Below are 18,566 nucleotides of genomic sequence, written 5' to 3'. Positions count from 1 at the left end.
TGGAACTTGATCAAAAGAAGCTAGAAAACCAATTTTTTAAATGTGTAATCTCAAATGGCCATTTTGATAAATATTCTAGGTGCTTGAGAAAAGTCTATCTTCTATGTTATTTTAAATATAGAGCTCTACATAGGTCCAGGGGGCTTCCCAGGTGACTCAATGGTAAAGAACACATCTGCCAATGCTGGAGATGCAGGAAATGCAGGTTTGATCTCTGGGTGGCGAAGATCCCCTGGAGAAGGGCATAACAAGTCACTCCAGTATTCTTGCCTGGAGAATTACATGGGCAGGAGCCTGGTGGGCTACAGTTCATGGGGCTGCAGAGTCAGACACAACTTAATGACTAAGCATCATGTGTCCATAAAGTCAAATTGCTGATCATTACATTTGAACTGTATATATCTTTACTGAATTTTTGTTTATTCTATCAGTTACTGAGAGATGTGTGTTTCAATTTCCTGTAAGATGAAAATTTGTCTGTTTCACCATTTAGCTCTAAGAGATTTTGTTCCTATATATTTTAAGCCTATATCATTAGTTGCATAGAACTTCAGTATATCTTTCTGAATCTTTTCGTCATTTGAAATATCTCTATCTCCAGTTATACTTTTAAAGTCGTCCCCACCCCCAGCTTTACTGAGGTATAATTGACAAGTAGACCTTAAAGGCCATTTTTTATAATAGATCCCTCCTTCCTGTGGGTTGGAGGGACGTATCTTCGCATCTTTTTACTTGTCGCCTCTTTTCGAAGTTGTCTTATATTCTTATGCTTATTTTTGTAAGTGTGTTGGACACTCATGAAAAAGTAATTTGAGGGTGAGGAAGATGTTCTCTTCAAAAAGAAATCCCTTTTTCTTGTTGGGTGTCTGGAGACACTCAGTTTCTGAGATCGTGGTGATTCCAAGCTGAGTTGAAACTCCCTAAGAGCTACCCCTTGGATCCCAACCCAGAGCCAGAGGGCTTCCAAGGGCCTTTTGCTCTTGCTAAACCCAGCCACCCTAGTCCTGTAATGTTGAAAAGGGAGCTGCTCAACCTCACAACTGCTCCTTCAAGAGCAAGCTGAGCCCCAGGGAGGAAAGTTTCCCAAATGCTGTCCCAACTCGTTGGATGCCATTCTTCCCTATATTCTGGCCCAGCAGTTACTTATTCATTAGTTCCCTGGGATTTTCAAGCATACTTTTGAAAATATTTTGTCCACCATTTCTAGCTGTCCTTCGTGGAAGAGTTGATCCATATTTCCCAGTCTTCGTTTATCAGAGCGGAAGTTGTTTTTTATAGGAAAAAAAAAAATCCTTTCTCTAGCATAATTCACCAGCATTTTCTTTAGTATGCAATTTTTGAAATGCTTTCAAAGCTGATCATTATGCAACACTGAAATTTTTATTTCATAATTTTTGTTTAATAGAACATGTAGTATAGTTCCGGATCTTGATGTGAGATGTTACAACAAGGAGGGGGGATTTTGTCAGTCAGAAATACTATGTTACAGGGAAGCTTCATTTTTAACTGTATATTTTAATCTCATTTGTTTTTAGAAAGCTTTTGAGGTTCATAGGCACTACAAATGACAGTAGGCTCTTGAAATATCATGCAATTAGGCTTTTATTATCTAGACCTGTGTTAATGAATATAGATTTCAGTGAAAACTCTTAAGTATCTGATGAAAGAACAGGAGCTCTGGTGTCCTGACGAAGGAGGTGACAATCTTCCCTATGAGTGAGCAGGCTCGGGGTCCTGCAGTGCTGGGTGATTAATGGTACAGGGACTCTCCCTGCGAGGACCTGGTGAGAACAGGGCTGCCCACTGGGCCCTGGATTCCAGCCGGAGGGGCTTGCTGGGCTCGACAGGGACTGTCACCTGGGCAGCCAGCCATCCTTGTGTGCAGTCAGCAAGGCACCACTTCATAAGCAGCTCCTTCCACTGTCACCCTGGGAATTTCTGAGTGAAACGCACATGTAGGACATCTGTTTTCAGTGTTCTTCTTTCTTCAGAGCAGTGGAAATGGTTTTGTTTGAGAAAGGAAAAGAGGAAAAGCCAGATATGAACTCAGTGTTTGAGAAACTGGTCATGTTTCTGTATCTGCTGAATTTGCTCCAATAATATTTACTTTTTTGTGATTTTTCTTTCCAAAGAAATGTATGAATTAGGCAATTTCAAATCAATGTGTTCCCCTAGCCTAGGGCTTTTGCATGAACTACAGACCCATTTTATTTATCTGCTTCCTAGTTTCTTCACTTAGATACCAGCCACCTCAGACTCAGCCTGTCTCCCACCCCAATCCTACCATTTCCCTAAATCTGACCCTCTGAGAACATTTCTTCCCTCTTTCCAGAAAGTCCAACTACATGACACAAAACCATTCCCTGATCTAGATGGCGTGCACTGCAGAGGTGGTTTTAACAGGAATGTAAAAATGCTCACACTCTGTGTATAACACTATTTAACCAAGTCAGAGGGAAATCCGCCCAAAACTTCACTTAAAAAAAGTTTTTTTTAATTAATCATTTTAATTGGAGGCGATTTACTTTACAATATTGTAGTGGTTTTTGCCATACATTGACATGAGTCAGCCATGGGTGTACATGTGTCCCTCATCCTGAACCCCCTCCCACCTCCCTCCCCATCCCATCCCTCAGGGTCATCCCAGTGCACCAGCCCTGAGTGCCCTGTCTCATGCATTGAACCTGGACTGGCAATCTATTTCACATATGATAATATACATGTTTCAATGCTATTCTCTGAAATCATCCCACCCTCACCCTCTCCCAGAGTCCAAAAGTCTATTCTTTACATTTGTGTCTCTTTTGCTGTCTTGCATATAGAGTCATTGTTACCATCTTTCTAAATTCCACATATATGCATTAATATACTATATTGGTGTTTTTCATTCTGACTTACTTCACTCTGTATAATAGGCTCCAGTTTCATCCACCTCATTAGAACTGATTCAAATGCATTCTTTTTAATGGCTGAGTAATACTCCATTGTGTATATGTACCACAGCTTTCTTATCCATTCACCTGCCAATGGACATCTAGGTTGCTTCCATGTCCTGGCTATTATAAACAGTGCTGTGATGAACATTGGGGTACATGTGTCTCTTTCAATTCTGGTTTCCTCGGTGTGTATGCCCAGCAGTGGGATTGCCGGGTCATATGGCAGTTCTATTTCCAGTTTTTTAAGGAATCTCCACACTGTTCTTCATAGTGGCTGTATTAGTTTGCATTCCTACCAACAGTCTAAGAGGGTTCCTTTTTCTCCGCACCCTCTCCAGCATTGTTTGTAGATTTTTTGATAGCAGCCATTCTGACTGGCGTGAAGTGGTACCTCGTTGTGGTTTTGATTTGCATTTCTCTGATAATGAGTGATGTTGAGCATTTTTTTATGTGTTTGTTAGCCAGTGGTATGTATTCTTTGGAGAAATGTCTGTTTAGTTCTGTGGCCCAGTTTTTGATTGGGTCACTTATTTTTCTGGAATTGAGCTGCAGAAATTGCTTGTATATTTTTGAGATTAATTGTCAGTTGCTTCATTTGCTATTATTTTCTCCCATTCTGAAGGCTGTCTTTTCACCTTGCTTATAGTTTCCTTCATTGTGCAAAAGCTTTTAAATTTAATTAGGTCCAATTTGTTTATTTTTTATTTCCATTACTCTGGGAGGTGGGTCGTAGAGAATCCTGCTATGATTTATGTCAGAGTGTTTTGCCTATGTTCTCCTCTAGGAGTTTTATAGTTTTTGGTCTTACATTTAGATCTTTAATCCATTTTGAGTTTATTTTTGTGTATGGTGTTAGAAAGTGTTCTAGTTTCATTCTTTTACAAGTGGTTGACCAGTTTTCCCAGCACCACTTGTTAAAGAGATTGTCTTTTCTCCATTGTATAATCTTGCCTCCTTTATCAAAGATAAGGTGTCCATAGGTGTGTGGATTTATCTCTGGGCTTTCTATTTTGTTCCATTGATCTATATTTCTGTCTTTGTGCCACCAAAACTTCACTTTTTAAAAAACACACATTGTTAATGTGCAAAAGTCATTCATCTGATATCTTAATAGAATTTATTTAAAAACCTGGGCACCCTTTTTCTCATTCCTGTCTGCCCTTTATAATATTTGGCCTTGGAACATTCTCTGGGGCTCGGCTGTGCCGCTCCACCAGCCATCTTCATGATGGCTTGTGACTGAAGAGCACATCCTTGCTGGAGCATTCTTTTTTGGCTGCACCATGCAGCTTGCAGGATCTTAGTACCCCCACCCTGCCCCCAACCAGGGACTGAACCTGGCCCTGGCAGTGGAAGTGCAGAGTCCTAACGACTAGACCACCAGGGAACTCTCCCCTTGTCAGTCATTTTTGATCAGAGTGACACAAACAACTCCTTTGACTACAGTCTTTCCAGGTAAATGGAGACTAAAGAGATAGCTGACTAAATGCAATACATGAGTCTAGAGCAGGCCAATGAAGGACATTTATGGGACAACTGCCAAACTTTGGGTAAGGTTGCGGATTAGACTACAATATTGTGTATCACTGTTAATTTCCTGATGTTGATCATTATATATGATTATACAATGTGATTATGTATGTTTGGTTTTAGGAAACTGCACTGAAGTCTTTAGAGATAAAGAGGCACTGAGGCTGCAGTTTTCTTTCAGGTATTTCCAGGGAAAAGCGTATGTGTGAGTTACGTGAGCATGTGTGGGTATATGTATGAACACATGTGGAAGGAGTGAGGATGAATGATAAGGTTAAGTAGGAGAGTATGGATGTTTGGGCAATCTTGAAAGGCAGAGAAGATCTTGTTCTACCATGTTTCCCACCTTTTTCCAAGTCTTAAATAGGAAGTTAAAAAAAAATGATCTGGATAGGTAGAGCTAACCAGGGGGAGACAAAGATGGACAGGAAAACCTCTGAACTTGGAGTCCTGGGTGGCAAAGTTCAGTTAGTTCTAAAGTCCCAGTTGTCGGGTTTCTAAGGAGCCTCTATTCTCTTCTTCTAAGCAAGATGTCCCCCAAATCTCCTCCCTTGGCTGAACAAACAATATGTCTTTCTCACCAGGCTGAATTCCCTTGGTTACCTGAAATCCCAGGTCAATGTCTTTTCCCTAAATTCCTCCCGCCCCAGAGCTTATGTAGAAGGCTGCATTCCTCTGTGATAATTTCCTGGGAGCCACTTTTTATCCACTGAAAGAGCCAAACACTGGTGTGGGCAAATGGGGTATCCTGGGAAGCTCCACCATCCGCATTCTTCAGTGGAGACCATCTGCTCCTATGTGGGAGGTGGGCGAGTGGCAAGTGGAGGGAAGAAGCGGGAGAAGCCCTTCTGCTCCATACAGGCATGGTCTATGGTCTCCATTCATTGTTCTCTCTGGTTGAGAATCGGGCATGTGACACAAATGTGCCAGCAGGCAGAACTAGAACTCCTGGTTTGGGGGCTGTCACTGTGTTCTGTTTTGGCAGACAAGAAATATTTATTAGGCATGTATTGCAATAATAAGGCTAGTTCTGCTTATATTTGGGTGATACTTTATAAACCAGGTTCCCATGGTTTATAAACCAGGCTCCTCTTACAAATGACGATGCTGAGGCAGGGAACCTATTGGGTTCCTTAAATCCCACTGAACTACTTAGACGTCAGGGTCTTGATTTTCAGCCCAGGTTCTTTCTGCTCACCCATCCTGCATAGACCTTGTTTGAGACTCAACAAAGGGGATCCTCGACCTACCTGAGGATACCACAGTCTGGGAGAAGATTATATTCACTCTTGATGGACGGAAGGCAAGGCCATGTTGATTTAATCATGGTTCTGGGTTTTACCAAGTCAAGTGAATCTATAAGTTCTTCCTTTCCTCTAGCCTTCTGTTGGGCTTCCTGATAAAAAATGCAAGAAAAGAGTGACTTTTCAAGGGGTGTCAGTTCAGTTCAGTCACTCAGTTGTGTCTGACTCTTTGTGACCCCATGAATCACAGCACGCCAGGACTCCCTGTCCATCACCAACTCCTGGAGTTCACTCAACTCATGTCCATTGAGTTGGTGATGCCATCCAGCCATCTCATCCTCTGTCGTCCCCTTTTCCTCCTGCCCCCAATCCCTCCCAGCATCACAGTCTTTTCCAATGAGTCAACTCTTCGTGTGAGGTGGCCAAAGTACTGGGAGTTTCAGCTTTAGCATCATTCCTTCCAAAGAAATCCCAGGGCTGATCTCCTTTAGAATGGACTGGTTGGATCTCTTTGCAGTCCAAGGGACTCTCAAGAGTCTTCTCCAACACCACAGTTCAAAAGCATCAATTCTTCAGTGCTCAGCTTTCTTCACAGTCCAACTCTCACATCCATACATGACCACTGGAAAAACCATAGCTTTGACTAGATGGACCTTTGTTGGCAAAGTAATGTCTCTGCTTTTGAATATGCTATCTAGGTTGGTCATAACTTTCCTTCCAAGGAGTAAGCGTCTTTTAATTTCATGGCTGCAGTCACCATCTGCAGTGATTTTGGAGCCCCCCCCCAAAAAAAAATTCTGACACTGTTTCCACTGTTTCCCCATCTATTTCCCATGAAGTGATGAGACCAGATCCCATGATCTTTGTTTTCTAAATGTTGAGCTTTAAGCCAACGTTTTCACTCTGCTCTTTCACTTTCATCAAGAGGCTTTTTAGCTCCTCTTCACTTTCTGCCATAAGGGTGTAGTATATACTTAAAGAGACCACAGCTGCCAAAGGATGTTTTGCTGACTCCCAGCTGCCAGTGAATTGCCCTGAAATCCAGTGAAGAGGGCAGGCTCCAACTTGCAGCCAAGGATGGGATGCTGAGTCTCTCAGGCCAAAGCAGGGTAGTGCTGTGGATGCAGGTCAATCTTACCACTTTAATTTGCTAAGGTTTGGAAAAATTTCTGGCTTCTTGCTTGCCTTCTGTTGATCAGATGAGATGATATATGCAGAGCCCTGGGTACACAGTGAGTGTAATAAGTGATAGCTGCTGTAGTAACAGTAATTAAAGCAATAATGATATTAACACTTACTGTAATAATAAAGCAATAGTACTAGAGCAGTCAGTGGCATGGGGTCAGGAGTACAGTGGGTGTGGTCCACCCAGTAGGAGAGTGTTTTATTAGTGATGCATGATAATAAAAAGCATGAGAACTCTCTGTACTTTCCTCTCAGTTTTGCTGTGAACTTAAAACTACTCTAAAAAATAAGGTCAATTAAAACATTTTTAAAAAGTAAAGGAAAGAGCAGACTCATGATTAATTGCTGGGACGTGATTTTTCAATTCTCTGAAGATGATGACGCACTCCCTTCTTTCTTGCACTGGGGTGGACCTGCTTATCCTACCCTTGGTATGCCACTAACAATACTGTTGTTTTTTAATTGTTCTATGGGCTGTGCAAATATTCAAACGAGTTGCATGCTAAAGAGGAAGTAATGTTGGTTGGTACAATGATGATCAATCACTCCAGTGTTTCTCCATGCACAGTTGGGTGTTGAATGCTGGGACCAAAGGCCACAGGTCTGGGGCTCTTTGTGGCTCTCTCCACTGAGCTAAGCAGCCACATCATCTCCACCCAGTGGAGCTGCAACTGAGTGACTTTGCTGTGAGGAGCTCTTCTGGAGGGCACCCACCACACCCTGGCACCTAGGGGACATCTTCCCTGATCCACAGACAAGGGCAAGTCTTGACCCTACGTCACCAACCGTAATGGTTTCCTTTCCTTTGCCAAATGAAAGGTTCTTTTCCCTCTGAGCAGGAAAATGCCCAGCTAATCAGAGAAGTGGAAGTAGACAAGGTGTCCACACTCTCCAGGGACCAGGTGGAGGCCATCAAGCAGCTGTGGCAGGATCCTGGAATCCAGGAGTGCTACGATCGGAGGCGGGAGTACCAACTGTCAGACTCTGCCAAATAGTGAGTACAGAGCCCCGGGCTGTGGCCACACTTCAGTGGAGATTCTTAACAGGGAGAAATGACCTACCTGCTAAAATGCAGGCAGCACGGCCTCCCTCTGCTCCTCTGTGTTTTGATGCCTCGCTTCCCACCTCCTCAATTCAGTCCCCCCAAGGAGCCCCCTAGATAGCTCTCCTTGCCCACACCTACCTTTCCTCATCTAGTTTTAAGGATCTCACCTGTCCTTTTCACTGAGAGGCTAAGTCAATTGTGGGCTTTCCTTGGTGGGACTGATCTCATTTGGGGTGCTGAAGTTATATGATTTAAACCAGGACTACACCTGCTTCTGGTTTCTCCTTTCCCTTCTCCATATCCCTCTGCCTTCTGGTTTCCTGACTGGCAAACAGCAGGTCCAACTGCCCTAAAATCAAGAGTTTAGACCCAACAGTGCAGTACACCCATCCGTGGCTGATCTGGTGCTGCCCTCAAGTGGACAAGATAGTCACGGACGACAGCTCAGTTTGGGAGCTCTTCGTTCATTAACTCCTTGTGAAGGAGTAATCAGTAATCTATTAGGGTAAAAAGAAATAGATAGTTCTGCATGCAGACTATCCCACAGAGATCATAGAATTTGATTTTAAGAATTCCCCAAGACAATGCCTCTGCCCAGATCACTGGGCAAATAGCTGGATCATGGTCCTTCTTTGAAGGGGTGAGGATTCCTGCTTCTGCAGCTCAGCTCCTTCCTTCTTGCTCTGGGTCATTTCCACTCTCTGAGGGCCCTGGAATTCTTTCCCTAGGCCCATCCCCTTCCCTTTATGTGCTGCCATCACCCTCCAAAGTGGTGTGGGTAATTCACCCATCCTGACAAGCCAGGGGGCAGGAAAGGAAACCAGAATCTTACCTCCTTAATGTCACTGGCCTTCCTCTGGTGTTTGTCCCAAGCTGAGTGCTGAATGACATGAATCCAGGTTAGTACAACACAGCAGCAAAGCAGGAAAAGGAACTAAAAGAAATGCCAGTAAGTCGTTAGATCAGCACATAAGACAGCAGGGCAGAAAGGAGGGCAGATAGCCTTTGACAGCTGGGACCCCTGAGTCCTCCCTGGTCCAGCCTGTGTCACTGGCTTCCGGGAAGGCCCTGGGGAATGGCTAGGGCTCTTGATATAGATCAGCTTGGGAAAGACCCACTAGGCATGCTGTAGAATTCAGTTGGGCCTGACAACTGGGGCAAGTGGGCAAGTGCACGAAGTGTGGAGAGTGACTGGAGTGGTGGACAGGGCTGTACAGAGAAAAGGGAACTCTCAAACCTGGCACAGGTGAGACCCCAGACGCTTCCGAGGTCCAGGTCAGTGGTAATCATCTGCTCTGCTGCCACTGTCTGCTTCTTTGGAGAGGTATTTGGTGTGTGTCTGCTCTGTGCCAGGCACGGAGGAAAGGGCTATAGGTACAACTGCTGCTTCCTGCCCTGAAGGACACACGCTCTGGTGGTATGACACAGAGATTTGCTCAGTCATGCCCGACTCTTGGTGACCTCACAGACTGTGGCCCAGCAGGCTCCTCTGTCATGGATTTTCCAGGCAAGAATACTGGAGTAGGTTGCCATTTCCTTCTCCAGGGGATCTTCCCGACCCAGGGATTGAACCTGGGTCTCCCACAGTGCAGGCAGATTATTTACCATCTGAGCCACCAAGGAAGCCTGACAGGCATAAGTTAAAGCATCAGAAGTCCATGGCGATAAGCCCTGGGGCTGTGGTCACAGACGGCTGCCCTGGTGGTTCACCTGTTCAGCCCCGGCACACCTGGTGAGCTCTGCCTGTGTGGGGGGTGCGGGAGAAGGTGGGGCCACCTCCATGTGCGGGGGCTCCAACTTATCAGCACTGTCACTGTCCAGGGCCTCAGTTATTTACTCAAAAGTGCCTTTTTTCAAAGGCCTTAACATTTAAAAAGAAGTGTCTTCTTGTTTTACCACAGAAAAAGAAACTTGTTTTAAGCCTGGGCTGTAATATATGGCCCAAAATAATCCAAGACAAGTTTGGGGTTATTTTAGGAGATGTTCAGTTTCTTAGTGTAACAAGGAACTTTTTGAGAGGACTTCCCATTGGCCTGATTTATGCTTTTATATTTTCCTTACCTCTAATTCATTGAGCAAAGTAAAGTATCCAAGCACAGCATCTACATTTTACAGTGTTCTTGGAGGAGGGCCTGTGAGAGGAGAACAGATGAAATGTCAGAGAGCCAGGTGCCATCTCTTGCCCCTGTGGCCTGGCTGGCTCCCTCCCCAGCAGAGTGCTGCAGCTGAGAACCAGGAGGGGAGACCAGAGCTGCAAACTTGAGTCTCAGCAGGCTCACCAAACTCTCCACACAGTTTTAGGAGGGCGGGATGGTTGCTTCTCAGGAAAGTCACTGATGAATCCATGAACGAGTATGGGTGGCTGGGAGCTGGGGTGACTTTCCGGGTGGGCGTTCCCCCTTCTCAGCATCTTGCTCTCTAACACCAGTTACCTGACGGACATTGACCGGATCGCCATGCCAGCGTTCGTGCCCACACAGCAGGATGTGCTCCGTGTCCGAGTGCCCACCACTGGCATCATTGAGTATCCGTTTGACCTGGAAAACATCATCTTTCGGTAAGTCTGTCTCCTTGACACGGTCCATTAAGAATCTGTCTCTCCAGGCTTGGAAGTCCCCAGATGGATTCTTCAGTGTGTTATTGCTAAAAGGGCTTATGTCTCTTAGGGCAATAATGGCCTTCACCATCACAGGGTATTAGAATTGTGGTTGGTTTCAAGTTGTACAGTGGATACAAACACATCTTTCTATTCCCCTTAGAGAAGAAGACATTCCCTACTGATGTCTGGAATGCTTCTCGTGTGTAACACACACACACACAGATGTATATTTCTGTAACCCACAGATTGGCAATACTGGGGTCTTTTCCCTGAAGTTGACTATTTCTCTTCCCTTCTATTCTCAGCTCCAAGATTTATCATTGCAAATTTCAAAGCACTTTTATATCTGTTCGTTCCCTTGTTCCTCCTAATACTTGTTACACATGGTTGTCTGGAGACAGCACAAGTACAGTCCTGCCCTGTCTAGCCTGCATCTCATGCTGCTGGAGTGCTGTCAAGCTGGGGGAGCCCTCTGGTCTAGCCCTCTGGTCTGATACTCGGCATCTCTGTTGAGCACATGCCCTCTGCCTGTGTGCCCATGAATTTATCTAAACCTTTTCAGAATCAATCTCTGCTTAACCCTTCCAAAACCTCCCTCTAGACGGGCCCAGCACAGCATGCTTGAAGTGTATCCTTTGCTACCTGAGAGAGGTCCCCGGACTCATTTCTGTAAACTGCCTGAGCCCTGGAACATTCAAGCTTGTGACTGATCCTTGAGCTATGACACCCTGAACTTGTCCCAAAGACACAGATTAAGGCTTTGGGTCTCCACATCAGACAGAGGGCACCTGCAGGTCTTTCTAGGGAAGGGGTAGCATTCAGCTAACGCACAATCTCTGGATTAACTGCAGGGGCCAGGAAATAAGAGGTGGCGAGTAGTCCAGAAGCCTGCCTGCCTTTCTGCCCTTTTGTGTCTGGTATCCTGGCACTCTGGGATGGTTTGGGCACCACCCAAGTGATGCCTGAACTTCTGCTTGGACTACTGCAGCAAATCCCTGACCAGTACCCTCAAGCAGGCTCCATCTGAGTGACCTCTGCATGCATCCTCAGTAACTTCACTTACATCCTGCTGCCTCCTTGGCGAGGAAACACCCAGCGGCTCCTCATGCCTAAAGCAGTGGTGCTCAAGCATTTTAATCTGAGGATCCCTTATTCTTAACGATTATTGAGGACCCTAAAGAGTGCTGATTTCCATGTGTTTTCCCCCAGAGAGTCCTATGTTTATTCTATTGAACAGGATGGTGGATGTTGGTGGCCAGCGATCTGAAAGACGGAAATGGATTCACTGCTTTGAGAGTGTCACCTCCATTATTTTTTTGGTTGCTCTGAGTGAATATGACCAGGTCCTGGCTGAGTGTGACAATGAGGTATGCTGGGTGGGGAGTCTGGTTAGCTGTGGAAAACAAAACCTATTTCTGCAGTTTGCAAGAAGCCAGCCCACTCTGGCATGAGGCCCTATCCCTTAGGTTAAGTCGCCTCACTCCTGGAAGGGTAGCTTGTGGGCTGGCAGTCCTAGCATCACCTGGGTGCTTGTTAGGAATACACACCTTCCGAATCACTCCAGGCCAAATAAAGCAGGATCCTCAAGAAGATCCCAGGTAATCTGAGAATCACTGACCTAGAATCCTGATGGACACTGAAATTCCCAGGGGACCTTAAAGAACAACTATGTGTGGCCTGACCTTGGACATCTAGTCTTCATGAAGGGTGGAGACACTCAAAAACATGGGTCTCGGCCTTGGCTGCATAGTGGGAGGGGTACCCCCCCCGGGGTACCCCCCCCACCCCCCGCCTTCTTTAAAAACATCTTTAGGACCCTATTGTTGAGATTCTTATTTCCTGGTTTAGAGTTGGGGGTTACCTTCACTAAGCCCCCTGGGGATGCGCATATACAACCAAAGTTGAACAACACTATTTCTAATAGACTTACCTGAGACAGGCTTCCCAACCTCCATGGTGCTCTCAAATTAGGTCCTGAGCTAAGCTGGCCAGGGGAGTGGTACCAGATGCTTGGAGCTGTCCGGGGGCAGCATCTGACCTCCACTTCCCCTGGAAGGGACTTGCTCAGCGCAGCTGCCACTGATCCACCCCAGCCAGGCATTCGGTGCCCTCTGCAGAGCTGCCATGGCACTGGCTGGTTAAATTCCATTAACTGGATCTGCCAGGAAAGTGAAGAGAACCATCCCGGCCCCTTCCTTGTGAGGTTAGGGCTATTTTCTGTGTGATAATCACCGTCTTTTCCCCTACCCTTTTGCACCAGACCTCTTGACCTTTTAGAAATACCTCTTGCCTGCAGGGAATGAAAGGAAATCAATAAAGAATTCTGTCCAGGATTAGGCAATAATTATGAACAAATTCTATCTTGTATTTCTTGAAAGCAGACTTTTCTCTGAGGAGCACAGTTACATTAGCTAATTAGTGGTGGATTAGCCCATTTACTAGTGTCATTGTGCAAAGAAGAATAGAAATCTTGGCTGCCACCCAGCTCTCCCAGTGGAGAGATTTTTTATTTTTTTTAAAGCAAAGGCATTGAGTTATCAATATGAAAAATTAGCTCTAAACTTGTCTCAGGAATTAGACCGTTTCTCAGGGAAGATTAGTCAGGTGAGCCAGGGATGAGTATCTTAGCCTGATGTGCTTAGAAATTACTTTCTCCTCTCTGAAAAATCTAGGTATCTGGGCAAAAATGAAGTGGTTGCCACTCCAGACTTTTCTATCCTGGTTGGAGATATGTCTTGCATCCACTCACTATGGTATATAGGAATTGTTTTTTTCATATGTTGTAGTTCCTTGGAGCTCATTATTGATAAGATCATAATTAATGCTAAAGAAGCTTTAAAAACAAGTGAAACCTTACCTTTTTGGTGACAGATTCCAGAACTGATCCCTAAAAACGTACTGAGTGGGAGAATGGGCCCAGGCATTGGGAGTCATAGGAACAGAAATTTAGGGAGTGTCCCTCTGTAGCAGGAGGGCTGTGTTTCTCAGTCTAAAGGAAGGAAGGAAGGAAAGGGTTTCTTTCTTCTTAGAAATACTTGGGAGAGGGCGGAATGCTAGATTATTGTCACCAGAGAAGATTTATACATACCCTATCTACTTTCATTTAATATTTTCTTGCCAGTGTCTAATATTCAGAAATTATTACTGTCTACATAGCTTCCACTGGATTGTGCTACTGTACAGTCCAGGGAAAGCATTTACATCCTTGTGAACAGTATGCTCCCCCTAAAATGGGGACCCGATCCCTCGGAGAGCGTCGGCTGTGTTACCCGCCTGCCAAACACGGTGCAGGGCAGGCGCTCAGCAGTTAGTGCTCCTCTCCACCAGCATCCCTGAGGGTGGTGGCCCTGCCAGAACAGCCTTCCTTCCTCTCATTGTCACTGCACTCCTGATGCCCAGTCTGGAAGCCCACACCCAGTGAAAGGGCATCTCAGGTCTCTGGTTCTGAAGGATCCCCCGACTTGGTAATCCCAGTAGTTATACACAGAAAACTTGTGTCAATTCTGGGCTGCAACCTTCCTTTTCCAAGTTACACAAAAGCCTTTCTTATATGCTTATGTGTTGAGGGCCAGAGAATTTGCATGAGAGGAGTTCCAGAAGAGGGTGATTAATGGGAGGGTGAGGATGAGGGAAATAGAAGCAGGGACCACCTGCCACTCTCTCCCCGGCCTGAGCAACGCCAGTGACCTGGAGATGACAGGTGGGTAAGAGGACAGATGGATGGAAGCAGGCATGCTGTTCCCAAAGCATTGTTTTTCTTCCTAGTTTATCCTAAATCGCTTGTTTTTCATTTAGAACCGCATGGAAGAGAGTAAAGCCTTATTTAAAACTATCATCACCTACCCCTGGTTTCTGAACTCATCAGTGATTCTGTTCTTAAACAAGAAGGATCTTTTGGAAGAGAAAATCATGTACTCTCATCTAATTAGCTATTTTCCAGAATACACTGGTAAGTAAGTGTCCATCCTATGGCCCTGACCTCCCTGGCACCAGTTCAGAGTTCTCAGCATAGCTTATCTGGGCCCCCTTGATCTGCCTCTGATGGACTTTCTTACCATCCCTCACTTCTGAATGGAAGCTCCAGTCAAATCAGCGTGTTTTCACCACAGCACCTCTGCACACGCCTCTCCTACTGCCTGGGGTGTACTGCCAACCCCTTGCTAATTCTGCTTTGTTCTATGAGACCCAAATCAGGCACCTCCTCCTTTGGGAGGGCCTTCTGGTCCTCACTCCACCTCCTTCCACAGTAGGTGCCCCTCCTCAGGCTCCCTTGGGGGCCTGGGCTTGCCTTGCTCTCTCTGCCTTCAGCTGTCTTGTCCCAGCAGACCCTGAGGGCAGAGACTGTGCCTGACTCATCTCTGCACTTCTAGTGCCGAAATGTGGCAGCCCCTTCACCAGACAGGGTGGACACAGAAGTTATCTTTATGACCTCTCCAAGGTAGAGAGAGGGTTTAGACCCTGTCGCTAATTAATTCTGGTGCAGAAACATTACCAAGTTTGATACGGATATGTAGACAAGTGGTGTTTAAATGCTCTCCTTTTTCCTTTTATTAACCACATTGACAATATAGCATACAGCTCTCAGGCTTCACAATCAGACTTGGGAGCTTAGCTGTGTTAGGCCTCATATTCTCTCTTTTCCCTCCTCTACTTCACTTAAGAACTACCTCTTCAGGGACTTCCTTGGTGGTCCAGTAGCTAGGACTCTGCGCTCACAGTGGAGGGGGAACTAGATCCCGCATGCCGCAACTAAGACCTGGTGCAGCCAAATAAATCAGTATATTTTTAAAGAGTAATTACCTCTTCAAAAATGGTCCAAATCAGAAAACTAAAGTAGGTCACTATTTTTCAACAAATCTTCAAGTATGATTTTTAGATACCAATGGACACTTCAAATACCCTTCTGCAAGTTCATAATAAAATAATATCCCAAGTAAAAAAGTCTCTAGAAATAAGATGGCTCAAAGAAGGATTCCCAATAAAAACAAGAGTACACTGAATATGACTTCTGAGGGGGCCTGGTGGTGAGCTGGTATCTCTCTTTTTGATTCTGACTGCCCTCATGACAGGACCAAAGCAAGACGTCAAAGCTGCCAGAGATTTCATCCTGAAGCTTTATCAAGATCAGAATCCTGACAAAGAGAAGGTCATCTACTCCCACTTCACATGTGCTACAGACACAGAGAATATCCGCTTTGTGTTTGCTGCTGTGAAAGACACAATCCTACAACTGAACCTGAGGGAATTCAACCTGGTTTAAAAGCTGCTGTGCACCCCTCACCCGGGCCAGAAAACCAGATTTGTTTTATTTGCAAGTGCTCTGACATCACCCAGCTCAGCCCACTTGGTGGCGCCAAGTCCATCATGCAGCCATGGGGACAAGGATGGGTGATGGAGCTTGTAAGATGTTTGAATTCAGCAAAACTTTTTCAAAGTCTTGCTTTTATATTTCTTTTCTTAACTTTAAGCTGTAAGATTTTTGTATAATTTTTGAATTGGGTATTCTACAGAAGTCTAAAAAGCCACTGTGATTTACGGTTTGTTTTTTTTAATTGAAGTGTGTGTGCTAATAGCCATTAGAAAAATCACATAAGAGGAGCCTGTAAATTTATGGATCCTGCTTTGAGACCTCTAGTATTAGATGGGTAACCTTTTTTAAAAATTAAATATTGTAGTTGTTTTTCTCTCTTCATGCTGAAGTATTCAACATGCAACCAAAGATTTTTTTTAAGAAGTTTGTTCTTCTTCGTGTTAACTTCCTAAGTCAAATTAATGATTGTATCAGTACCTCTAATTTGGTTTTGCCACAATTTGATTACTATGGGCTCACAGATAGTATTATGTTGTATTCGTGAAAAATGTGTGGTAAAAACTTACACACACACACATATATATATATATTCCAATGTAGATGACCAGGCCTTATAAACTTATGAAACGGCTAAAAGCCCAAATTGTTTAACGGATGTACTGTAACCTCTCTGATGGCTACCACAGATCTCCTGTTTGAACCATGTATGTTGCACCTTTCTGAGGAGGCTAAGAATATACCATTTTGCCATTAGCACTGGATTATGTTTCTTTGAGCTCATGGTTGATTGATAGTTCTGCTCCTAAAAAGAAAAATGCTGTGACTGTAAAAACTCAGAAACTTCCAAATGTCCCTATAGGGGAGGAAAAATAATTTTCCTTCCACCCTTCTAGGTTCTTGGCTGAGACCTCACCCCTCTAATAATAAAATAATGTAAGTCTAACACCATGTATCCTCCTGTATACATGGGAGATATCCTGGAAAACTGAGTTTAACTCTCTTAAAATGACTCAAGCCATCACCTTAAGTACTTTCTTCAGCTGAAGATGCAAGAAAGATGGAGGAGAAGGGAAGGTCACTTATGGGAGATTAATAGGTAAAGCACAATAAAAAAGGGTAAGGTTGTTGAGCTGAATTAAGAGGGGCACCTTCTACATTGATAGTTTGTCATTTAGACAAACTTTTAGGAACAGAGGAGGAGACACATTTAAAATGGAGAGTTTCTTAAAATAAATGTATATTTCACTTACAAAAGGGTAACTTCTACAAGATTTTCAGAGCTTTTCCTGTGTCTCTTGTTTCTTAAAAACAATCACCAAAAGCACATGAAAAGATGTTCAACATCATTAATTAGTAGAGAAATGAAAATCAGAACTACAATGAGGTACTTCTTCACACCGGTCAGATGGGCCATCATCGAAAAATCTACAAACAATAAATGCTGGAAAGGGTGTGGAGAAAAGGGATCCCGCAAACACTGTTGGTGGGAATGTAAATTAGTGCAGCTACTATGGAGAACAGAAGAGAGGGTCCTCAGAAAACTAAAAATAGAACTACCATAAGATCCAGCAATCCTACTCCTGAGCATATATCCAGAGAAAACCATAATTGGAAGATAATCTGCACCCCAATGTTCACAGCAGCACCATTCACAATAGCCAAGACACAGAAACAGCCTAAAGGTCCATCAACAGATGAATGGATGAAGAAGATGTGCACACATATACAATGGAGTATCACGCAGCCACAGGGATGAACAAACTAGCGCCACCTGCAGCAACGCAGACCGACCTAGAGGTTAGCATACTGAGTGAAGTCAGAGGAGGCAGATGTATGCTGTCACTTACATGTGGAATCTAAATAAATGGTATAAGTGAACTTATTTACAAAACAGAAATAGAGTCATAGATTTCTAGATGTTGGAGCTAAAGAATCTTCCAAGTTTGAGTGCTTCTGATGTCATCAGATGTTCAGGTAAACTTCCTGAGTGGCCCACAGAGCACCAGGCACAAAGATGATCTAAACATGAGCCTTTTGGGCGGTTTCTCTGAAGTTTATAGCAATCCACTTAACATTTAGTTTGCAGGACTTTGGGAAATACTTTTGTATTTGCAGAAAACAAACTTATGGTTACCAAGGAGCGGCGGACGAATTGAGAGCTTGGGATTGACACATATACACTATATATAAAATAGATAGCTAATAAGAACCTATCATATAGAACAGGGAACTCTACTCAATACTCTGTAATGACCTATATGGAAAAGAACCTAAAATAAATAAATACATTTAAAAAATCAGCTCTAAGTAATTCTTATACCAAAGAGGTGTATATTTGGGTCACATATTCTCTTCCCCTTCAGTCCTCTCTCTAAAAGTTCAGTGAAGTTTTACAGTCCAGAAGCTGATAGACTATTAAATTTCATTGAACCAACCTCTTAGTCTTGAGAGTAGGTCACTTCAGTTGAACAGCTGTCTCATTTCAGGAGCTAGTGTTGCAGGTGGGGTCCTGAGGTTAGCCTTACATGGTGTGAGCAATTAGGTACTTATTAACAAGCACGTCTATGGAAACAAAAGAAAAACAAAAGTTAGTGGTTGGGGCAAATTATAAACTCAGCCTGAGTCCTGAAGACTGCCAATCAGATTTCTAGATGTTGGAGCCGAAGCATCTTCCAAGTTTGAATGCCTCTGATGCCATCAGATATTCAGGTAAACT

The 18,566-nt window shown here is 44.2% G+C and overlaps 1 protein-coding gene and 1 long non-coding RNA gene across 5 annotated transcripts in view; one reads left to right on the top strand and one right to left on the bottom strand.

Annotated features, from left to right (window-relative positions):
* The window catches only part of GNA14 (G protein subunit alpha 14), a 199,934-nt gene extending 183,331 nt beyond the window's left edge, over positions 1–16,603 (top strand). For both annotated transcript variants that reach the window (XM_061425584.1, XM_061425585.1), the window contains exons 3-7: positions 7,735–7,889; positions 10,369–10,497; positions 11,777–11,906; positions 14,335–14,488; positions 15,609–16,603. In XM_061425584.1, the coding sequence (XP_061281568.1) occupies positions 7,735–7,889; positions 10,369–10,497; positions 11,777–11,906; positions 14,335–14,488; positions 15,609–15,799 (759 nt within the window). In that variant the 3' untranslated portion in view covers positions 15,800–16,603. The remainder of the gene's footprint in view (positions 1–7,734; positions 7,890–10,368; positions 10,498–11,776; positions 11,907–14,334; positions 14,489–15,608) is intronic.
* Positions 1,585–10,375, bottom strand: LOC133252725 (uncharacterized). 3 transcript variants are annotated; one of them, XR_009738061.1, is made up of 4 exons: positions 10,002–10,375; positions 8,773–9,351; positions 5,717–6,931; positions 1,585–5,439 (listed from the first exon to the last, which is right to left on the bottom strand). It is a non-coding gene; the product is annotated as an uncharacterized LOC133252725 (long non-coding RNA). The 3 variants fall into 3 exon arrangements; XR_009738059.1 differs by having other exon boundaries at positions 8,773–10,375; XR_009738060.1 differs by having other exon boundaries at positions 5,717–5,862; positions 8,773–10,375.
* Positions 16,604–18,566: the final 1,963 nt, after the last annotated feature.

The sequence above is a fragment of the Bos javanicus genome, chromosome 8 (assembly GCF_032452875.1).
Source record: "Bos javanicus breed banteng chromosome 8, ARS-OSU_banteng_1.0, whole genome shotgun sequence".
NCBI classification, from domain to species: Eukaryota; Metazoa; Chordata; class Mammalia; order Artiodactyla; family Bovidae; genus Bos; species Bos javanicus.
Note: the sequence above shows the minus strand (reverse complement) of the source record. Positions and strands in the feature narration are given on the sequence as shown.